Source organism: Ornithorhynchus anatinus, chromosome 3 (assembly GCF_004115215.2).
Source record: "Ornithorhynchus anatinus isolate Pmale09 chromosome 3, mOrnAna1.pri.v4, whole genome shotgun sequence".
Lineage (NCBI taxonomy): Eukaryota > Metazoa > Chordata > Mammalia > Monotremata > Ornithorhynchidae > Ornithorhynchus > Ornithorhynchus anatinus.
In genome coordinates, this window is record NC_041730.1 from 103,408,363 (window position 1) to 103,431,667 (window position 23,305).

The 23,305-nt window shown below is 45.6% G+C and overlaps 1 protein-coding gene across 3 annotated transcripts in view; it reads left to right on the forward strand.

The window, feature by feature from the left end:
• The first annotated feature begins 234 nt into the window (after window positions 1-234).
• The window catches only part of ZNF131 (zinc finger protein 131), a 38,957-nt gene continuing 15,886 nt past the window's right edge, over window positions 235-23,305 (forward strand). The window contains exons 1-5 of one of the 3 annotated variants that reach the window (XM_029060529.2): window positions 235-420; window positions 2,686-2,787; window positions 8,839-8,983; window positions 11,097-11,460; window positions 11,560-11,782. In XM_029060529.2, the coding sequence (XP_028916362.1) occupies window positions 297-420; window positions 2,686-2,787; window positions 8,839-8,983; window positions 11,097-11,460; window positions 11,560-11,782 (958 nt within the window). In that variant the 5' untranslated portion in view covers window positions 235-296. Of the gene's footprint in view, window positions 421-2,685; window positions 2,788-8,838; window positions 8,984-11,096; window positions 11,783-23,305 lie in introns of all 3 variants that reach the window. The other 2 variants (XM_029060530.2, XM_029060528.2) reach the window with 2 other exon arrangements.

Genomic DNA, 23,305 nt, shown 5'->3' on the forward strand with positions numbered 1-23,305 from the left:
ACGCACGCACGCGCACGCGGGGACGTTGACGGCGGAACGTGCCGGCCCCGGCCCCGGCCCGCTTCTTCTCCTCCTCTTGGCCTGGGGAAGTGCCGGCCCGCCGAGGAGGCGGGGGGGGGGGGGGGAGGAAAGGGGGGAGGCGCCGGCCGGTCCTGAAGAGAGGAAGGAAGGAAGGAAGGAAGGGAGGAAGGAAGGAAGGAAAGGAAGGAAAGGAGGGAGGGAGGACGCACCGCCCCCGCCCCCGCCCCCGCCTCCGCCTCTGCTCTGCCCTGCTCTGGGTGGGGTCGGGCCCGGCCATGGAGGCCGAGGAGACGATGGACTGCGTCCAAGAATTCCCCGACCACCACAAAGTCATCCTGGACCGCCTCAATGAGCAGCGCGAGCAGGACCAGTTCACCGACATCACCCTCATCGTCGACGGTGGGTAGCGGGGCCCTCAGCCCTCACCTCCGACCCCCGACCCCCGACCCCCGACCCTGCCGCCCTAACGGGGAAAGACGAAAGAAAAAAACAAACCATCCCAACGGCCGGGCCGCAGCGGCCTCTTCCCTCCCTCCCTCCCTCCCTCCCTCCCTCCTCCTCCTCCCCCACGCCCGCCGGGCTTGTGTGGAGGCAGGAGGGCCAAGCGGCGCCGATAACAATAAGAATAATAACGTTGGTGTTGGGGAAGCGCTTCCTCTGGGCAGAGCACCGTTCTTAGCGCTGGGGGAGATCCGGGCTCATCAGGTGGTCCCACGTGGGGCGCACAGTCTTCCTCCCCATTTTCCAGAGGAGGTCACTGAGGCCCGGAGAAGTGAAGTGACCGGCCCACAGTCACACAGCCGACAAGATCAGTGGCCAGAGCCCGGGTCGGGGAGGCCGAGGTCAGGGGTTCCGATCCCGCCTCCGCCCTGGTCTGGCTGGGTGACTGTGGGACCTCAGTGACCTCCTCTGGAAAATGGGGAGGAAGACTGGGAGCCTCACGGGACAGCCTCATGACTCGGTGTCCACCTCAGCGCTTAGAACAGCGCTCTGCACGTAGTAAGCGCTTAACAGCGGGGCTCGGTGGAAAGAGCCCGGGCTTGGGAGTCAGAGGTCATGGGTTCCAATCCCGCCTCTGCCCCCTGTCAGCCGGGAGACTGTGGGCCGGTCACTTCCCTTCTGGGCCTCAGCGACCTCCTCTGGGAAATGGGGATGAAGACTGGGAGCCTCACGTGGGACAACCTGATGACTCTGTATCCACCCCAGCGCTTAGAACAGTGCTCTGCACATAGTAAGCGCTTAACAGCGGGGCTCAGTGGAAAGAGCCCGGGCTTGGGAGTCAGAGGTCATGGGTTCCAATCCTGGCTCCTCCGCTTGTCAGCTGTGTGACTGTGGGCCAGTCACTTCACTTCTCAGGGCTCACTTCCCTCATCTGAAAATGGGGATGTGAGCCCCACGGGGGACAACCTGATCACCTTGTTCCCCCCCCCCCCCCAGCACTTAGAACAGTGCTTTGCACATAGTAAGCACTTAACAAATACCATTATTATTATATGCGCTCATAGCACCTACCAAGTAGCGTGGCCTAGGGGAAGAGCACGGGCTTGAGAGTCACAGGTCCTGGGTTCTAATCCCAGATTCGCCACTCATTCATTCGATTATATTCATTGAGTGCTTACCATGTGCAGAGTACTGTACTAAGCGCTTGGAGTGTATAGTTTGGCAACAGATAGCTTATCAGCTGGGTGATTTGGGTTGTCACTTAACCTTTCTGTGTGCCTCAGTTACCTCCTCTGTAAAATGGGGATGAAGACTGTGAGCCTCACATGGGACAACCTGAGGACCTTGCATCCACCCAGCGCTTGGAACAGTGCTTGGCATATAGTAAGCACTTAAATGCCATCATTATTGTTATCATTAGGTTGTGTGGGGCGAGGGGATGTGCCCCTTGGCGTTACCACCTGGACCAGGCTCCATGGCACCAAAAGAGGATTCGGCAAGAAGGGGTAGAGCAGATACAGTGCTCTAAACGCTCAGTCAATTCTGCTGATTTTCTTGATCCTCATTCTCCCCGACACTCGGGTTCGATACATTTGCATTAATGGAAAAGTAGTCGTATAAGCTACTCCAACTATTGTTTGGTCGTGTTAAGCCTCTTTAGCTGAAGCATGAATTTGATGTACTAAATTAAAGGGTGCCAGTTAAACAGAACTTTCCCCATTTAGATCACACCTGTAAGTCATCATTATACTTTATTCTTTCAGGAAAAAACCAACAAACTTCCCAGCAGTAGTGATAGTGTGTATTGAGTGCTCCCCCCCCTCCCCCCGGTTGCAGTGTATTATACTAAGCGCTGTGGGGTATTTCCAGCTATTTTAACTGGTTATGATAGGGTCTTCGTCTCTTCATCGACTAACCTGATATGCCAGCTACTAAATGTTCTTCACCTTAGGGACTGTTTTCTTTCAGTGGTGGATGAAGAACCTTCTGTCACTCCGTAGTATAGTGTTGTGAAGAATTTAACATCTGTAAATCATCCGTGAAACCTAGAGAATAAAGATGGGGACTTCTTTTTTTTCATTCGAGAACCAAATTTTTTAGTGCTTGGTATTGTGTGATTCTGAAGCGCACTGTTAACCTCTAGAATTCTTTTCTGAACCTTTTCATACGTACCAGGTTTGTGCATTCCGAGTTATGGCTGAACTTTGCTTTTGTCATTTTCAGGTCATCATTTCAAGGCCCACAAGGCTGTTCTGGCTGCATGCAGTCAGTTCTTTTACAAATTCTTTCAAGATTTCACTCAGGAACCTTTGGTGGAGATAGAAGGTAAATACTCGTTTTTGACAGCTCTATTTTTGATGCATTGTCAACTGGTAAGTCTGACCGCCGTTGCGTTTAAAAGTGAACATGGGGAAAAGGCGACAGTTATTTGATGACTGGATAAATTGCTATTTTGTCTCGCGTTTTCCTCGAGAAGGTTCAAGTTGGGTAGAGTACTTCTCCCTGAGTAGTAACTGCTACGGAGTGAACACCTACTGGATACCACAGTCCCTTTAGGAGACGCTGAAACATTTAACAGACTCCTGTTGTAAAAGATTGCCTCTGAAAAGTGGTACGGAAAACTAGGCCCCAGCGAGAATCCGTACATTTATGCAGCTGAAGTGAGTAGTCTAGACTGTAAGCTCATTGTAGGCGGAGAATGTCAGTTGTATTGTAGTCAGTCCAGTGTATTTGAACGCTAACTGTGTGCAGAGCAATACTGTACTAAGAAGTGTTGGTACAGTGCCCTGCAGTCAGTAAGCATTCAGTAAATATGATTGATTGGGGACTAGTAATGCTGCTGATTGCTCTCCAGCATTTGAGAGAAGAGCCACTTTTCTGGTGATATTTGCACTGACCCTGCAAAAACAACAGTAATAACCCTATATTTGGAAGGGGAGTTTGGTTGCACAGTGGGATAGTGGACGGTGGCAGCTTTTGGGAAGTATTTAGTGTCTTGAACAAAGAAATGTTACTGATAAGGAGCTCAGGGAAAAGAAGAAAACTTTATGCCTCAAGGCAATTTTAGGGATTTGGGGATGTAGGCTTTAAATTCTCTCTGCCCACTCTGATCCTCGGAGACTTCAATATCCACGTGGATGTACCCAGTGACCCCTCTGCCACCCGCCTGCTATCACTCCTTGACTCTGCCAACCTCCTGCTCCACCACACCTCGACCACTCACCAACTTGGTCACACCCTCGATCTCATCATCTCTCACCGCTGTACTATCTCCACCCTCACCAACCCTGAAATCCGTCTCTTGGACCATAACCTTCTCACCTGCCTCCTCTCTCACACTCTCCCCCTGCAATTCTGTACTACTCCCCCACGCTCTCGATCCCATCCTTCTCTCCCAAAGCCTTTCACCCCACCTCGCCTTCTTATCCTCTCTTCCCACTCTTGATGATCAGGTTACCGCTCTCAACTCCACCCTCTGTACTCATCTCAACTCACTCGCCCCCCTTTCCCTCCGCCGCTCTCGCTCCAGTAACCCGCAGCCGTGGAGCTCTGCCTCTGTCCGCCTCCTTCGTTCTTATGCTCGAGCTGCTGAGGGCTGCTGGCGAAAGTCTAAGCACCAGGCCAACCTTATTCACTTCAAATTTATCCTTTCCTGCCTTAACTCTGCCCTCTCCTCTGCCGGGCAAAACTACATTTCTTCCCTCATTGACCCCCATGCCCGTCACCCCCACCAATTTTCCGGATTTATAACTCACTCCTCAGGCCGCCTGTTCCTTCCCCCACCCCATCCCTCACCCCCGACGATCTGGCCACCTACTTCATCATGAAAGCTAACACAATCAGGTCTGAGCTCCCCAAAGTCATCCCTCCACCATCTCTATCCCCCCAACTCCCAACCCTCTCCCCTACTTTCCCATCCTTCCCTGCAGTATCCTCAGAGGAGCTCTCCTCCCTCCTCGCAAGTGCCACCCCCTCCACCTCTGCTTCGGACCCCATTCCCACTCACCTTATAAAAACTATCACCCCTTCCCTCTTCCCCTCCTTAACTTCTATCTTTAACCACTCACTCTCCAATGGCTTCTTCCCCTCTGCCTTCAAATATGCCCGTGTCTCCCCCATCCTAAAAAAGCCCTCTCTCGACCCCACTTCCCCCTCCAGTTATCGTCCTATCTCCCTCCTACCCTTTCTTTCCAAACTCCTGGAACGAGCTGTCTACACTTGCTGCCTTGAATTCCTCAACTCCGACTCTCTCCTGGACCCCCTCCAATCTGGCTTCCGTCCACTCCACTGAGACTGCTCTCTCAAAGGTCACCCATGACCTCTTTCTTGCCAAATCCGACGGCTCCTACTCTGTCCTAATCCTCCTCGACCACTCAGCTGCCTTCGGCACTGTCGACCGTCCCCTTCTCATCAACACGTTATCCAACCCTTGCTTCACGGACTCCGTCCTCTCCTGGTTCTCCTCTTATCTTTCTGGCCGTTCATTCTCGGTCTCCTTCACGGGCTCCTCCTACCCCTCCCATCCCCTAACTGTAAGGGTTCCTCAAGGGTCAGTTCTTGGCCCTCTTCTGTTCTCCATCTGCACTCACTCCCTTGGTGAATTCATTCGCTCCCACGGCTTCAACTATCATCTCTACGCAGATGACACCCAAATCTACATCTCCTCCCCTGTTCTCTCCCCCTCCCTCCAGGCTCGTATCTCCTCCTGCCTCCGGGACGTCTCCACCTGGATGTCTGCCCGCCACCTAAAATTCAACATGTGTAAAACTGAGCTCCTTATCTTCCCTCCCAAACCCTGTCCTCTTCCTGACTTCCCTGTCACTGTGGACGATATGACCATCCTTCCCGTCTCACAGGCCCGCAACCTCTGTGTCATTCTTGACTCAGCTCTCTCACCCACACATCCAATCCGTCACCAACACCTGCCGGTCTCACCTTCACAATATCACCAAGATCCACCCTTTCCTCTCCATCCAAACGGCTATCTTGCTGGTACAGGCTCTAATAATATCCCAGCTGGATTACTGTTTCAGCCTCCTCTCTGAGCTCCCTTCCTCCTGTCTCTCCCCACTCCAGTCTATTCTTCATTCCGGTGCCCGGATCATCTTCCTACAGAAACGCTCTGGGCATGTCACTCCCCTCCTCAAAAACCTCCAGTGGTTGCCTATCAACCTTCGCACGAAACAAAATCTCTTCACTCTTGGCTTCAAAGCTGTCCATCACCTGGCCCCCTCCTTCCTCCCCTCCCTTCTCTCTTTCTACTGCCCACCGCGTACACTCCGCTCCTCTGCCGCCACTCACCTCACTGTCCCCAGGTCACGCCTCTCCCACCATCGACCCCTGGCCCATGTTCTCCCGCTGTCCTGGAATGCTCTTCCTCCTCACATCTACCAAACTCTCTTCCCCTCTTCAAAGCCCTACTGAGGGCTCACTTCCTCCAAGAGGCCTTCCCAGATTGAGCCCTCCCTTTACCTCTGCTTCCCCTCCCCTATCCACCACCCTCTGTTCCTTCCCCTCAGCACTGTGCTCATTTGTATATATTATTACCCTATTTATTTTGTTAATGAGATGTACATCCCCTTGATTCTATTCATCTTGATGATGTTGTCTTGCTTTTGTTTTGTTCTGTTTTGCTTTGCTGTCTGTCTCCCCCGTTTAGACTGTGAACCCGTCATTGGGCAGGGATGGTTTCTATCTGTTGCCAAATTGTACATGCCAAGCGCTTAGTACAGTGCTCTGCACCTAGTAAGCACTCAAATACTATTGAATGAATATTAGGTTTAAAATTAAAATATCTGAGCATCCTTGGGCTCTTGTTCTGTGAATATCAGAGACTATCCCATTAAATGTTTTGTTACTAGATTTGAATTCATCTTATAAAACAGCTGGATGGTAGAATAAGGGGCTACTGAACTGATGATTCCATTTTGAATAAGTAAAATAATACTCATTAGCCACAGCATCTATTTGAACCACTGAGCGTCAGAGGAATTGAGCAGCTTACCCCAGTTACAGAAAGACCAGTGAGTTGCTCTCCTTGCTGAGTCAATCCATTCCCCCTTCTCTTCACTCTCCCCGCCCCCCACACCCTACCCTTGAACTGTAAGCTCGTTGTGGTCAGGGACTGTGTCCATTTACCATTTTAGTGTACTCTCCTAAGCTCTTAGTACAGTACTCTGCACACAGTAAGCGCTCAATACGATTAAATGACTGTCATATTTATCGAGCACTTACTGTGTGCAGAGCAATGTATTGAGTGCTTGGGGAGAGTACACTGTTACACATTACCTGCCCACATGGAGCCATAGAAGGAGCTATGGTGAGAGCATGATAGTTCCTTCGAAGTTAGACTGTCAGAGTTTGGTCCCTGCCTTTCTGGAGCTTATCCAAGCTGAAAATAGTTGGCCACCAAGGTGATCTAAAAAGTCGGCTTGATGTTTAAAAATGCTTCTGGGTTGATTATAATAGGAGAGAAGGAAATGGGAATCGGGGAAAGAATTAATAGAGGTGGGCTACAAAAGTCTGACGGTAGCTTAAGAGAAAGAGGGATTTAAGTGATGTTAGACTGTGAGGTATCTGTATCTTAGACTTTGAGTCCTGTTTGGGAAAAGGACTGTATCCAACTTGAATATTCTGTGTCTATCCTAGTGCTTGGCATGTAATTAATACTAATGCTAAATACTCCAGGTAGTATTTCTGTGAATGGGGTTTAAGATCAGAGAGAAAGAAAAAGGATAAACAGGTGGGAAACACACCTTTCCAAGGAAACACCTTTCCTTTGTGAAAGAAGGCCTGTATTAATTGGCTACTTCCTATTATTTGGTGGTGTCTGGAGAAGACCCATGAAAAAAGTGTCTTCCAGCTACTTGGACATAGAGGCTTCCACATGGGGACAACGGGGACTGGAGAGATTGAAATGAACCTCAGTAAGTTTGCTGATCTAGTGACCCAAGGAGAATAGTCAATCGCCAGGGGTCACATAGTAACTATACACATTTGATCGGAGCTTGAAAATCAAAGCCCTGGGACCCATATTCTTCTTATTCTTTGGTAATCTCATTACTTGGAAAGAGCACAGGCTTGGGAATCAGAGCCGTAAATTCTAATGCCAGCTCCGCCACTTATCAGCTGTGTGACTATGGCAAGTCACTTAACTTATCGGTGCCTCAGTTCCCTCATCTGTAAAATGAAGACTGTGAGTCTCACGTGGGACTGATTATCCTGTATCTACCCCAGCGCTTAGAACAGTGCTCGGCACTTAGTAAACATTTAACAAATGTCAACATAATTATTATTATTATTATTATTATTCTCTGTGCCTCAGTTACCTCACCTGTAAAATGGGAATTAAGACTGAGCCCCACATGGCACAACCTGATTACCTTGTATCTACCCAGCGCTTAGAACAATGCTTGGCACATAGTAAGCACTTAACAAATACTATTATTGTTATCATCATCATTGTTATGACTACTTTGGCAGCCTGAAATCAAGAATTGGCTCTAGGTTACTCACCTGACACGTTGCAGATTGGTGTTTAAGAATGGCTTTGAGGCCTTTAGAAGAAAGGTTGCCTCTCTGAGGGTCATCCAGTGGGCACATCCAGGGTCTATAAAAAAAAAAAATGGACCATGCTACTTAGAACATGCTCTTTATTTTAACTTTCCAATTAGGATTTTTTTTCATTTTTCCATTCCTTGTTGTTCACTGGACATATCCCCAGTTTCCCAGAATTTTTGTTGAGACGTTAGTGGCTTGGGTTGGACCATTGGAGTCTTCTTTACCACACTACAATCCTTCATTATTTTGATTATTGGCCAGCTGGCCCTCTTGAAAGCATTCAGATCCTTCAGTTATAATAATGTTGGTATTTATTAAGCGCTTACTACGTGCCGAGCACTGTTCTAAGCACTGGGGTAGATACAAGGCAATCAGGTTGTCCCATGCAGGGCTCACAGACTTCATCCTCATTTTACAGATGAGGGAACTGAGGCACAGAGAAATTAAGTGACTTGCCCAAGGTCACACAGCTGACAAGTGGCAGAGCCGGGATTAGAACCCATCACCTCTGACTCCCAAGCCCATGCTCTTTCCACTGAGCCACGCACAGTGTAGCCTCTCAGAGATAAATCTTTTAAGAACACTTGTGGGTTTTTGTGTATGTTATGGCATCGACACAGGCTGCTTTTGCCCACCCGCACCGTGCTTTTCTAGTACTGCATTAATGATTGTGTCTCTAGGAAGTGATCTTTGAAAAGTCAGTTACGAGGACGAGTTGAGAGGTAAACTTGGAGAGGGAGGAAGAGGAATTTTTCATTTGAGAAATCTAACAATGTCTTTAAACTGCGAGCAGTGCTAATCCTAGTTTCCTTGCAGGTGTAAGTAACATGGCTTTCCGTCATTTAATTGAGTTCACGTATACAGCAAAGCTAATGATACAAGGGGAAGAAGAAGCCAATGATGTGTGGAAAGCTGCCGAATATCTCCAGATGCTAGAAGCTATCAAAGCACTTGAAGTCAGGTATTTGTTTTGATTTCAATAGCAAAACCGAATATTGCAGTACTTGCTTTCCAAGTATTTGTAACTATAGAGTCCACTGGGACTTATCAAAAATACTTATTAAGGACCATTGCCCTGTACTAGAGACGTTAGCGTTCGTACTCACACTGTGTAGTTAGAACACTGGAAGTGTTGCACTGGTACTTTCACTCAATCGATCAATCAGTAGTATTAAGTGCTTACTCTGTGCAGAGCACTGTACTCTACTCTCGGGAGAGTAGACTGCAACGAAATTGTCTAGACATGCTTCTTGGCCTCAAGGGGCTGATGGTGTAGTGGGGTCTCATTAAGCCCCAGAAGTAGAGAACTTACGCAACTTCAACTGGCAGTGAGTTCCCCAGAACCTCTCCGCGTTCAAAATAAAGTTTGGAAGTGGGGGTGAGGGCTAAGAGTTCTAGAATCCTCTCTGGCTTGACCTAGATTCAGAAATGTTTGGATCCCCCAAAGGGACTTGAATTGCCTTGAAGTTCCCTGGGCAGATTAAGCGATTCCTAAGTAATCGGATCCCAAGTCACATAGGCCAATGTAGGTTAAAATCAATATATTAACCCTTGGAAGTAGATTTAAAAAACACCCTTCAATGCTCTGCTGCAATTTGCTCTGTGATAACATTTAGAAGTAGGAAGATTGCTGCGTTTTTGTGCTAGCTGGCGCTTCCAGTGGTTTTCAACAGTTCATAAGTGGTGTGGTCTCACACAGGAACACTGCTAAACATCAATATTGACTATTAATACCTGGTACCCAAACTCTGAGCTCATTCTTCATCTTTATGAAAATACTAAGTAGCTCTATTATTACCATTAAAAAGTTCAATATAAAATTGAAGTGTAATGTTCAGCCTGATTCTTGAAATTACAGTGTACAACATATTAAATTAATACACTTTTTGAACTCGACACAATTTCGGTGTGGTCGTGTACATTAGTAGAAGCCAGTATTATAGTCACATTTTACACCCGCCCCCTTGATCATTTTTCATGGAACAGTTTGTCTCTCGAAAAAGCCACATAAAAGCACAAAAAGTGTGTCTTTGTTATTCTATTCTTCTGAAGTGCCTAGTTCAGGGCACCACGTCAAGAAGGCACTCAGTAAATGCTATTACCACCACTACACCATGTTTTCCTTATTGTGGGGCTTTGCGAGAACACCATCCTTGTATTGTACACCTGGATTTCACAGTTTGAATGCTTTGTGCAAGCCAAGTTTACTGTTGCTTATGTAGCCTGTACCTTCATGCCACTTAGATAAGAGGACCAACTTTATATACCATTCATTTGTTTGTCACACTGGCTTTCTTTCTAACAGTCCAAATGAATTGGAGAGCCATGCATTTGCCCATTGATTTTTGGAAGTCCTCTTTGTAGCCAATCCCAATAAATCAGACAAGGGTGGACTTTTTTGTGGAGGGAGGTAGGGAGGCAGGGGGGCTAAATAGCTCCAAATTTGATGTATTTGTTGTTCACCCTTCCGTTCCACTTCAGCTGTGAAAACCCATTCTTAAAAGGGATGAGAAATGTAGAACAAAACCCGGGACCCAGCCTTAGCTGAATCCCCAGGAGCGTGAGATCCAGACCGAGCGTCTCTTCTGGTGAGGTGGTGGAGGCCAGGCAGCCAGGAGAGTCTCTTGGCTTTGCTACAATTTAAAGCTATGGACCTGCAAAGGGACGTCGGCGCTTATCTGCCCTATCGCAGACCAACACGGTTGCCGCCCTCATCCGAGATCGTGGTCCCCCACTGCGACACTGAGGCCCCAGATGGAGGAGGAGTTTGTGCCCTCTGGCCCAAGCCTGACACAGCCTTTTCGGGCATTGCCCCTGTAGCTCTCGCTAGGAAACTCTTGGATTTGTAGTCTAAATGGGTGGATGGTAATGTCCAGCTCTTTCCGTGTCCTTCTCTAGAACTTTTTGGAGACGCGGGGCCCGTATCCGGGGGTGTCAACAACTCAAGTTTAGGGCTGTCTTTCGTACTGCTAGGACTTCCCCTTGTCGCTTGGCATTTGGTGTCTGTGTTTGTTTGTTTAGTTGCCTTAAGGGTGATAAATAACCCTTACCCTCTTGGTGTGCAAATATTTCAGGAACAAAGAAAATGCCTCACCCATAGAGGAAAATACGACATCAGAAAAAGCGAAAGCAAAAAAGAGGAAGATTGCCGAAACGTCAAACGTGATAACGGAGACTTTGCCGTGTGCGGAATCGGAGCCCGTTGAAATTGAGGTGGAGATCGCCGAAGGGACAACTGAAGTGGAAGAAGATAGCATGGAAACCCTAGAAGTAGCTTCAGCGGGACGGTCTATAAAGTATATTCAAAGCACAGGTTCCTCTGATGACTCTGCTTTAGCTTTGTTGGCTGATATTACCAGCAAGTACCGCCAAGGGGATAGGAAGGGGCAGATTCAAGAAGATGATGGCACAGCAACTTATCCCACAAGCAAACAGGTAGTAGGTATTGAAATTGTGGAGCTTCAGCTGTCACATGTGAACAACTTGTTCCACTGTGAGAAATGTAACCGTTCATTTAAATTGTTTTACCATTTTAAGGAACACATGAAATCACACTCTACTGAGAGTTTCAAGTGTGACATATGCAATAAAAGGTATCTGCGGGAAAGCGCATGGAAACAACACCTCACCTGCTACCACCTTGAAGAAGGTGGAGCCAGCAAGAAGCCAAGGCCTGGGAAAAAAATACACGTGTGTCAGTACTGTGACAAACAGTTTGACCATTTTGGACATTTTAAAGAGCACCTTCGCAAACACACAGGTAACCTAAGTCTGTTGCCGTTTTTTACTTCAAATGAGCTGGCTCAGTGGCAGAGCGTATGTATCTTGGTTTTTGAAAGTTTATTTTGAACTCTTAGAAATCTCCTGTCACCTCGATTGTCCTCCCTCAGAGTAATGGTTTCCAGTGAAACCCACAGTCCAGAATAAGAGCAGGCTGCTTTGTGATGTCATTACTATAAGTTAAAAACAACCATCAACATCATTAGGAAATTTGACATGGCGATTTTTACTTCTCTCTAATATTTCCAATTTCATAACTGTCATACATAAAATCTAGAGGGATCGCAGTCATAGAATGTGCGTTGTTTCCATTTCAGGAGAGCATAAATCATTCATTTGGCTTGATGAAATACATTAGAAAATCCTAATTAAACTGGAACTTTATTAGGCATTTGTTAATTAATTTTAACGTTACTTTTGTCCAACCACCCTGTTAGTATCTTGCCTGTGAAAGTTCTCACTCGTATAGCTCCAAGTTGTGCATCTTTTTTTCTAGCACTGTAATTGTCTCACTTTCTCCTCACAAGTTGGGGGGAAACTGACTCTGAGAGATTAAACAATATGCCCAAAGCCACAGTCAATAGTAGAAACGGGGCTACAGCTCTTGATTACGAATCTGGCACCGCAAACATGAAGATTCTACCCAAGAGGCCAGATGAAGGTTCCGCTGGGCATAGTCTTTTGCGCGCGCGCGCGCGCGTGTGTGTGTATGTAGGTGTAAATATATATATTTTAATCTTAGTCTGTGCTAATATCTTTTTGTATTCCAGAAGTTAGGAGAGGGAGCAAGCCCTTTAAGGGCAGTGACACACCAAAATCACAGTAGATAGGAAAATATGAATCTTAGCTATTCATATAATTCTTGTCTCTTTATGACTACATTGCTGAACCTTCCCATACCCTTTTAATTGTTTTTGCGGTCTATGACAAAACCAGAGTTGGAGGTTTAAAAATAAGTTAAATTATTTAGTATTTGGAGAATAACCAGTAAGAGGGTTTTTTTTCCCCTTCTTGAGTTTATTGAGCACTTAATGCTATATCAATAATTATCAAGGACAAGATAATTGCATGTTTGGTCCTCTGGTAAATTGAATTCAGGCACTGCATAAACAGATTAATGTTCTAACTCTGTGGGCCGGGAATGTGTACTTTGTTGTTCGGTATCTCTCAAGAGCCTAATATAGTGCACCGCACCAAGTGGGTGCTCAGTAAATGCTGCTTCAATTACGAAAGAATAAGGTAGTTCTGGGGAAGAAGGGCAAATTTTCTAGTTTGGCAAATGAAAGGGATGAATGTAAACCATTATTCTGAGAGGGTTTTTTTCCTCCACAGTTCCTGGCAAGGGCTTTTCATTGGGCTAATGATTCTCTTTCTAGAATGTCTGTTAAGCGCTCACTCAGGAATTATAACATCGTACTGTATTGTGCTTTTTAAACTCAAGGGCAAAATTCCACCATTGAAATTTCATGTGTTCCTCTGTGATAATTTAACTACCTTTTACATTCGGTGTAGCAGTCTTTTTCTTTGTGTGGCAGTAAATGGTGTTTGTGACTAGATGAAACTCTTAAGCATCTTTTTCGTAGAGATTAGAGTCCAGGTGTAAATATAGCCAAGTCCCCTAGACTATAAACTCATTATGGGTGGGGCATGTTCACTAATCCTGTTGTACTCTCCCAAGTGTTTATAGCACAATGTTCTGCGCATCTTAAGTTCTCAGTAAATATCATTGGTTGAAGTCAATTTTTCAGGGCCTGATTGTTTAGTATGTGGCTCACTCTGGCCCTGCCCTTGCCTTTTTAAATCAATCAAAGGTTTATCTGTTGAGCTTTTTACTTGGGAAAGTTCAACACAGTAGCATTAGTCGATGAGATCTCTGCCCACAAGGAGTTTACAGTTTTAAAAGGAGGAAGCAGACATTAAATTACAGATAGGGGATGGCATACTGGATAAGAGCAAGGGCCTGAGAGTGAGAAGGCCAAGAGTTCTAATACCGGCTCCACCCCTTGTCTGCTGTGTGGCCTTGGGCAAGTCACTTCTCTGGGCTCAATTACCCCATCTGTAAAATGGGGATTAAGACTGTGAGCCTCAAGAGGGACAGGGACTGTCCCCAACCCGATTTGCTTGTATCCACCCCAGTGTTTGGTACAATGCTTGGCACATAGAAAGCTTGTAGCAAATACTGCAGTTATCATTACTATTATTATTACTTAAGTCCTGTAGGGATTGAGTGCATATCAAGAGTACATAGCCAACCACGTTGGTGATGCAGCTGCGGGGAGGGCAGATTGGATAATTTAGGGCTTAGTCAGGGAAGGCCTCTTGGAGGAGATGAAATTTTTAGGAAGGTTTTTAAAATGGGGAGAGTGGTGGGCTGTTGGCTGTGGAGGGGGAGGGAGTTCTAGGCCCGAGGGAGGACCTGGGCAAAGGGGTCGGCAATGGGATAGACAAAATTGAGGTACTTGGTTGGCATTAGAGGAGTGGTGTGTACAGATAGGGTTATAATGGGAGATAAGCAAGGTTAGGAGGCGGGAGAGAGGTGTGTGCCTTAAAGCCGATGGTAGGGCGTTTGATTCAGAGGTGGGTTGTTCAACCATTGGAGGTTTTTGAGGAGTGGGGAGATAAGGAAATATGAATTGGAGAGGAAAGAGGCAGGGAGGAGGCTGACATTGGATTCAAAGCACAATACAGCAATTTTGTTGTAATTCTTTAGTGAGCGCTTAACAGACATTCTAGGAAGAGAATCATTAGCCCATTGAAACATGGACTGAATGGTTTTGTAGAAAAGTGATCCTGGCAGAAGACTGAAGTATGGACTGGAGGCAGGGAGAGCTGCAAGGAGGCTGATGCAGTAATCAAGATGGATGTACAGGGTAGCAGTTTGGCTGGTGAGGAAAGGCCAGGTTCAAGAGATGGAAGGTAATGGGAGAATCAGCGTAAACTAGTGGAAAGAGCCAAGACTTGGATCAGAATCAGAAGACCTGGGTTCTAATCCTGGATCTGCCAATTGTTTGCTGTGTGAGCTTGGGCAAGTCACTTCTCTGTGCCTTAGTTTTCCCGTTCTCCCTCCTACTCAGACTATTAGCCCCATGCAGGGCAGGGACTTTGTCCAACCTAATTAACTTGTACCTATTCCAGCACTTAGAACAGTGTTTGACACACAGTAAGTGCTTAACAACTACCTCCAAAAAAATGCAGCTGTCAGTGGTATTTTCTGAGTGCTTACTTGGTGCAGAGCATTGTACTAAGGCCTTGGGAGAGGACAGTATAGTAGAGTTGGGTAGACATGCTTCCTGTCCACAGTGAGTGGAATAGTGAAAGAACTGCGCCCTTGAAGTCGGCAGTCCCGTGTTCTTGACCTGACTCCGCTACCTGGCTATTGCATGACCTTGGGGAGGTGTTTCCTTTCTGCACCTATAAAATGGGGATAATAATAATGCCTGATCCTAATTCACAGGGGTGTTGTGATCACTAAATTAAAGTAAGTAATGTAAGATGCTTTGGTAATGAAGCACTAAATAGAACTCAGTTATAATGCCTAGAGCAGTGCTTGACACAGAGTAAGAGCTTAAATATATTAATAATGTTGTGAAAGTAGAACTCTTGGTCCCTCCCATTCCTCCCTGACACTATCTTCAACTGTTCACTCTCCAATGGCTTCTTCCCACCTGCTTTCAAACACGCTCGTGTCTCCCTTATCTTAAAAAACTCACTCCCTGGCTCCCTCCTTTTTTCGCCCCATTTCCCTCCTACCATTCCTCTCCAACCACCTTGATTGAGTTTACACCCGCTATCTCCACTTTCTTCCTCTCCTCCAATTCTCTCCTTTGACCCTTTCCAATCTGGTTTCCACCACCTTCACTCCCTGAAAACTGCCCTCTCAAAGATCACCCCCAGTGCTTTCTTTGCCAAATCCAATGGGCTGTATTCTGTCCTAATCCTCCTCGACCTCTTAGCTGCCTTTGACATTGTGGACCACTCTTTTATCTTAGAAAAATTACCTTGGTTTAGTGACACCGTAACCCCTCCTGGTTCTTCTCTTAGCTGTCTGGCCGTTCATTCTCCGTCTCTGCCCCCGACCCCCTAACTTTAGAAAGGCCCAGTTTTGGGTCGCCATCTATTCTCCATTTATACCTGCTCCCTTGGAGAAGTCATTCGCCCCCATAACTTCGATTACCATTTCTAACTATGTGATTTCCAAATCTACCTCTCCAGCCCTGATCTCCTTCTCGGCAGTTTTGCATTTCCTCCTGCCTTCAGGACATCTCCTGTAAACACTTCAAACTTGTCCAAAACAGAATTCATGTTTTCCCCTTAAACCCTGCCCTTCCTGTGACTTTCCCATGACAGCACCACCATCCTCACTGCCTCACAAGCCCATAATCTCGGCATTATCCTCGACTCATCTCTCTCATTCAACCCACATATTCAATCTGTCACCAATTCCCATCAGTTCTGCCTTCACAACCTTGCTAAAATCTGCCCTTCTGCATCCAAATGCTACCACTTTGATCCAAGCACTTATCCTGTACCACCTTGACTACTGCATCAGCCTCCTTGCAACTCTCCCTGCCTCCAGTCCATACTTCAGTTTTCTGCCAGGATCACTTTTCTACAAAACTGTTCAGTCCTTGTTTCCCTACTCCTCAAGAACCTCCAGTGGTTGCCCATCCACCTCTGCATCAAACTCCTTACACTTGGCCTTAAAATACTTCATCACCTTGCTCCCTTCTATCTTCGCTGATTTCCTGATTTCCTCGCTGACATCAGTGGCACATTCAAGTAGAGATGTCCCGAAGACAGGAGGAAATTTGAGACTGCAGAGGAGAAAGATGGAGCTGGAGAAGTACACTTGGGAATCATCTGTGTAAAGATTAACCCGTGAGAGTGAATGGGTTCTCCGGTGGAACTGGTATAGATGGGGAGTAAAAAGAAATTCGAACTGAGACTTGACGTGTCCCCCTCAGTGGGTGGGAGGTAGTGGAGTCGCCAGTGAAAGACTGAAAAGGAGTGGTCAGAGAGGTAGGAGGAGAACCGGGAGGACGGTGTCCATGAAACCAAGATTAGATAATGTTTCCAGGAGAAGGGGGTGGTCCACAGTGTTGAAGGCAGCAGAAAGATGGAGGATAAGTAAGATGGAGTAAAGCATTTGACCAGGAGGTCATGGGCAACCTTAGGGCCGTGTCTGTGGAGCGAAGAGCAGAAGCCAGATTTCAGTGGGCAGAGGGGAAGTAGAAGCAGCCAGTGTAGGTAACGTGCCCAGGGAGATTGGAGAGGAATAGTAGGAGGGAGATGGGGCAGTAACTGGAGGGAGCCGGGAGGCTCAAGGAAGGGTTTCTTTTATTTTTAGGGTAGGGGATACGTTAGCATGTTTGAAAGCAGTGAGGAAGGAGTCCTGAATATGGTGATGAAGAAGGGAATATTTGTTTTTGATAGGGATGGGGTGAGAGAAGCACAGGTGGAGAAAGTAGAATTTTAGTGGAAGCCCGAGGTTTCTTGAGATGCTGCTGGGTAGAATGGGAGAGTCCAAGAGGGGACAGGAAGGGGAACTGGAGAAATCTAGGGGAGATTTTCCTTTCCAGTGGTTGATGAGTAGTGTTGCCCTCTGTTTGAAGATGATCTTTGGTTGCCTACTCTCTGACAATTTACCGTTCATTTGAATCTCCTTTGAAGATGATCTTTGGTTGCCTACTCTCTGACAATTTACCGTTCATTTGAATCTCCACCAGAGGGTAGCAGAGAAATATTGGGAAGTGAAACCCACGCTTTTATTTTTTGTTAGTAGTTCTAGAAGGCATTGTCAGGAGGGACTGAACTAAAATGTGACTGTCAGTGGATTTTTTTTTTACATATTTACATCTTGCCACCTGTTAACATAATAGTTGAGAGTTGGTTGCAGAGACTGACCAAGAACATTTACTGGAGAATAGATTGGAAAACAGGAATGGACCTTCCGTAGATAAACTGAGGAACTGGTGAAATAGTGCAGACTCCAGTATTTACCAGAAATAGTAAGGCACAAGTGGAGGATGGGCCCTTGTTACCTACTTGGCTCAAATATTTCTCGGCAGTGAAAGTTCTGGCCAGAGACTTCGAAGCTACAGAGGTTTCATTTTCCCTTAGTAAGAGTTGGTTTGAAGTGTTGAATCTGATTCTCTCAGTGTTAAGTTTAACTCTTGTAATAAACAAACTGGTTATTGGAGACCCCTGGATAACCACTGAATGCATTGTCTTGTCTTATGCTGTCAAGTCGACACCATGGACACATCTCTCCCAGAGCACCCAGATAATGAGTGCATTATCTGAATTTAATTAGTGCCCTTCCAAAAGTGCTTAATTTAAAGTAAGCTTGGTTACTGGGAGAATTGGACTTTGCCTTTCACACCCTTTTGATTTGTCATATTTTCTCCACAGAAAACCTCTTTTTAAAGTCTCGGGTGTGCTCCCTGCAACTTTAGTTGTTCGGGCTTGAAAAATAATTTCCTACCAATTTTAGTGGCCCCTGTATGGCTGTGTCCCTAATGGTTTGAGAAGGAGATTTTCTAATCAGTAATTTCTAATGGAATTTATCATCTTATCCTTTGATGTTCCAAGTAGCTTATCTTGATTCTTTCCTACCTCTTGCCAGGTGTCACAAATTCTGGTGGGTTTTTTTTGGTTTTTGGTTTTTGTTTTGTTTTTTTGAGATACACTCTTTATTTGGATTTGGATTCTGTTTCATGCCTTCAATTTCTTCACTTGCTGTATTTAGTACAGTAAAACTAATTAGAAGTCTACTACTTGGCAATTTGTAGAAATTTAGGTCAATTCCCCCTTTTTTCTGTCTGTTATATTGTCTTTGCTCTTAAAGGCAAATCAAGTTTTGGAAGAAGATTTTATCTTCATGGTTTCTCAAACTCAAGTTTGTTTCTGCATGTTGTATGTATTATTATTATTGCTAGCAGTCCAGACTTATGTAGCTAAACAACAAAACTGTAACTAAGACAAGGAAAAAAGGGAATTAGTGAAATGTTAATTATTCAAATTGAAGGGATTTTTTTAATACAGTTTTCTTTGCCAGACTCAATTATGGGCTCAGGTCACCTGCCATGCAAAATTATCTGCTTGTTTGTGTTTGTATTTTAGTACTTCATTTGGATATGCCCAAGCTGTTCATAAAACTAAGTACCATTATTATTATTAATAGAGGCTTTTGGTTTTCTTAATGGTCTTCAAGTGCTTACTCTGTGCCACGCACTGTACTGAGTACTGGAGTAGATACAATCTAAGCAGATTGGACACAGTCCTTGTCCCACATAGGGCTCACCGTCATCACCCCCATTTTACAGGTGAGGTAACTGAGGTATAGAGAAGGGAAGTGACTTGCCCAAAGTCACAGAGCAGACATGGAGCTGAGATTAGAACCCAGGTCCTTCTGACACCCAGGCCTGTGCTCAATTCATTAGGCTGGCTGCTTTAGGATGGCGGGTTCACTATTCCACCATCAATAGGACATATATCTGTTAATCTTTCAGGAACAGTGTTGGTTTATGCAGAGCCACCCAGGCAGGTAGGCAGCTGAGTTTATTAATTATGTGATCAGTGATAAGGTGGCAGCAGTGCCCAGTGACACCTAGATTCTCCGAGCCTCTCTATTTAGGGATGCATTGTTTACCTTATTCATTTAGTCTTATTTATTGAGGGTTTATTGTGTGCAGAGCGCACTACTAAGCATTTGGGAAAGTACAGTACAAGAAGAAACAATGACATTCCCTGCCCATAATGAGCTAACAGTCTAGAAGTGGGGAGACAGATATCAGTACAAATAAATAAAATTGCCGATCTCTACATAAGTGCTGTGGGGCTGAGAGGTGGGGGGTAGCAAAGGGAGCAAGTCAGGGTCACATGGAAAGGAGTGGGAGATGAGGAAAAGCGGGGCTTAGTCTGGGAAGGCCTTTTGGAGGGGACATGCCTTCAACAAGTCCTTGAAGGGGAGGAAAGTGATTAATTGTCTGTGGGATCTGAGGAGGGAGGGCATTCCAGGCCAGAGGCAGGGGTCGGTGGTGAGACAGGTGAGGCATCATCATTATTATTATTATCAGTAATTATTGTGTATTCGCTAAGCACTTACTATGTGCTAAGTATTGGGTTAGACAAAATACATTCAAATTAGACATAGTCCTTGTCCCTTATGAGGCTCACAGCCTGACAATATATTTAATCCCTATTTTACACGTAAGGATACAGTCCCTTTAGACTGCTCGTTGTGGGCAAGGTATATGCCTTCCAGCTCTGCTACATTGTACTCTCCCAAGTGCTTAGTGATAGTAAAGGCTCAATAAATACAATTGTTTGATAAAGGAACCTTAGACACAGAGAAGTTAAATCATTTGCTCAAGATTACACAATCAGCAAAAAGTGGAGAGGGGATTAAATTTAGGTTTCCTGACTCCTAAAGTTTTTTTATATGGTTTTCATTAAGCGCTTACTGAATGACAAACACTTTACTAAGTGCTGGGCTACATACATGATAATCAGTCTGGACACATTCCCTGGTCCTTTTGGTTTCAGACTAAGTAGGAGAGAGTAGGATTTAACCTCCATTTTACAGATGAGAAACTGAGGCACAGAGAAGTTGCCCAAGGTCACACAGCTAGGAAGTGGCAGAGCCAGGTCCTCTGACTCCCAGGGCTGGGCTATTCTCTATCCAGGGGGCCCTGCTGCTCTTATATCTTTGGCTGGGGAAGGAGTTTGAAAATATTCTTTAAACATTATGTGCCTGTTCTCCCAAACTCAAAGCTGGGTGACCAGAGGACTATGTCAGTGAACCTTTATCATGAGGTTCACTCCCATATTAAGTGGTAGAACTCTATGCATTTATGCTTATGCATCCATCTTTTCAGCCCCTTATACATACATGGATAGTGTCGTACTGTCAGTAGTGTCATCTTCAGAAGTGAAAGACTGTTATAGTACAGGCCGCTTGGCATTTTGAGAAGCGATAAATGTTTTCGGTTTCTGAAGAGATGATTCAAGTAGGTTTTCGAAAGGTTTTTATTGTTAGGTGGGACAGTAGCGATAAAAGTAGGAGTGGACATTTAATACAACTTTGCCATTACAAAAACTGAAGGAACACCCGAGTGTGCTTCCTCCAGGCTTCAAAGCCTTTTTGGCCTAGAAAGTAAAATCATTATATTTATTGAGTGCATATTGGGTATAGAGCTTGGGAGAGTACAGAAGAACAGAGTTGGTAGACAGGTAAAATGAATCAGAGCCACATTTCCCACTTCCAGAATTGTAACTACTTATGTGGCAATCACTGGTATTTATTGAATGCTTTTTTTCTGTGCAGAACTGCTTGGAGAGTGCAATAAACAGATATATTCCCTGCCCACAGCAAGTTTACAGAGGAAAGGGCTGGTGCAAATAATCTCATTAAAAATGTAGAGGAAATCACTTTGTCAATTTGGTGTTTTGGTTTCTGTCTATAAAATCAGAGTGGTAATTCTTCCCATACCTATTCCCTTGTTTTAAGGACTAATTTGTAAAGAGCTTTAAGGTTCTCCAAGGAAGGAAGCATTTTGAATGAAAAGGAGGAAGTGACGTGGACAAACCTTGTGAGCATTCAGTTTCTAGGTTTGCTCTTGTTTATTGAGATTGGTAGGCCTTTTCTGCTAAATTATTCATAATCAAGGAATTGACCTGAGTAAAACCTTACAATTGATGTAGCTGGAACCAAAATAGAATAAAAGTATGTTCGTGCCTCATTTGTGATGGATTTCTGGCCTGCTTTTGAATGTGAAGACCTTACCAGTTGTATTTATTGAGCACTTACTGTGTGCAGAGCTTTGTACTAAGTGCTTGGGAGAGTACAGTATAACAGTTGATAGACATGTTCCCACAATGAGCTTACAGTCTAGAAGGGGAAAAAGACATTAATATAAATAAATTACGGCTATATGCATAGGTGTAGTGGGACTGAGGGAGTGGTGAGTAAAGGGAGAAAATTCAGATGCAAAGGTGACACAGAAGTGAGTGGGAGAAGAGGAAATGAGGGCCTAGTCAGGGATGGCCTCTCGGAGGAGCTGTGTCTTCAGTAAGGCTTTGAAGGTGAGTCTGTAGGATATGAAGAGAGAGTAGTTTGGCAGTAGTGGAGCACAGTGTGCAGGCTGGTTGTAGTAGGAAATCCGGGAGATATGACAGGAGGGGGCAAGGTAATTAAGTACTTTGAAGGTGGTGGTAAGGAATTTCTGTTTGATGTGGAGGGAGATGGGCAATCACCAGAGGTTCTTGAGGATTGGAAAAACATGGACCGAATTTTTTTGTAGGAAAAATGATCCAGGGCTCAGAGTAAAATGTGGACTATAGTAGGGAGAGATAGGAGATGGGGAGGTTAGCTGGGATGCTAGCCAGGAGTCTGCAGTAATCAAGATGGGATAGAATAAGTGCTTGGATTAAAGGAGTAGTAGTTTGGATGGAGAGGCCATGTTTTAGCAATGCTGTGAAGGTTGAACCAGCAGGATCTAGTGACAGATTGAATATGTGGGTTGAGTGGGAGAGATGAGTTGAGGATAATGCCAAGGCTATGGTCTTGTGAGATAGGGAGAATGGGGGTGCTGTCTACAGTGAAAGCAAAGTCACTGGACAGCAAAGGAGGACAGGGTTTGGGTGGGAAGATGAGTTCTGTTTTGAACATGTCAAGTTTGAGGTGTGGGATGGACATCCAGGTACAGCTGTCTTGAAGGCAAAACTGCAGAGAAGGAGAGAGATCAGGGCTGGAGATGTAAATTTGGGAATCATCCACATAGAGACAGTAGTTGAAGCCATGGAGGTGAATGAGTTTTCCAAGGGAGTGGGCGTAGATGGAGACGGAAGGGGAACCAGAACTGAGCCTTGAGGGATTCCCACAATTAAGCGGTGGGATGCAGAGAAGGAACCTGTGAAAGAGACTGGGTGACCAGAGAGATAGGAGGAGAACCAGAAGAAGATACTGGCAGTGAAGCCAAGGTGTAGGAGAAAGGGGTGGTCGACAGTGTCGAAGGCAGCTAAGCAGGAAGGTATAGGATGGGATAGAGGTTTGTGGATTTGTCAAGAAAGAGAACATCGGTGATCTTGTGGATTTGTCAAGAAAGAGAACATCGGTGATCTTTGAAAGGACAATTTCTGTTGAGTGAAGGGGGAAGAAGCCAGATTGGTGAGGGTCAGGGAGAATTGTTTTTGTTTTTTTTTAATAGTATTTGTTAAGTGCTTACATTGTGCCAGCTACTGATCTAAGCACTGGGGAAGATGCAAGCTTATCAGGTTGGACGTAGTCCATGTCCCACATGGGGCTTGAAGACACAGACAAGTGGTGGAGCCAGGATTAGAACCCAGGTCCTTCTGACTGCTAGGTCCTTGCTCTTTCCTTTAGGCCATGCTGCTTCTCATGGAAGGAACTGGAGACCACAGGTATAGACAACTTGCCCAAGGAGTTTGGAGAGGAATGGTAGGAGGAAGATGGGATGATAATTGGAGGGAGCCATGGGAT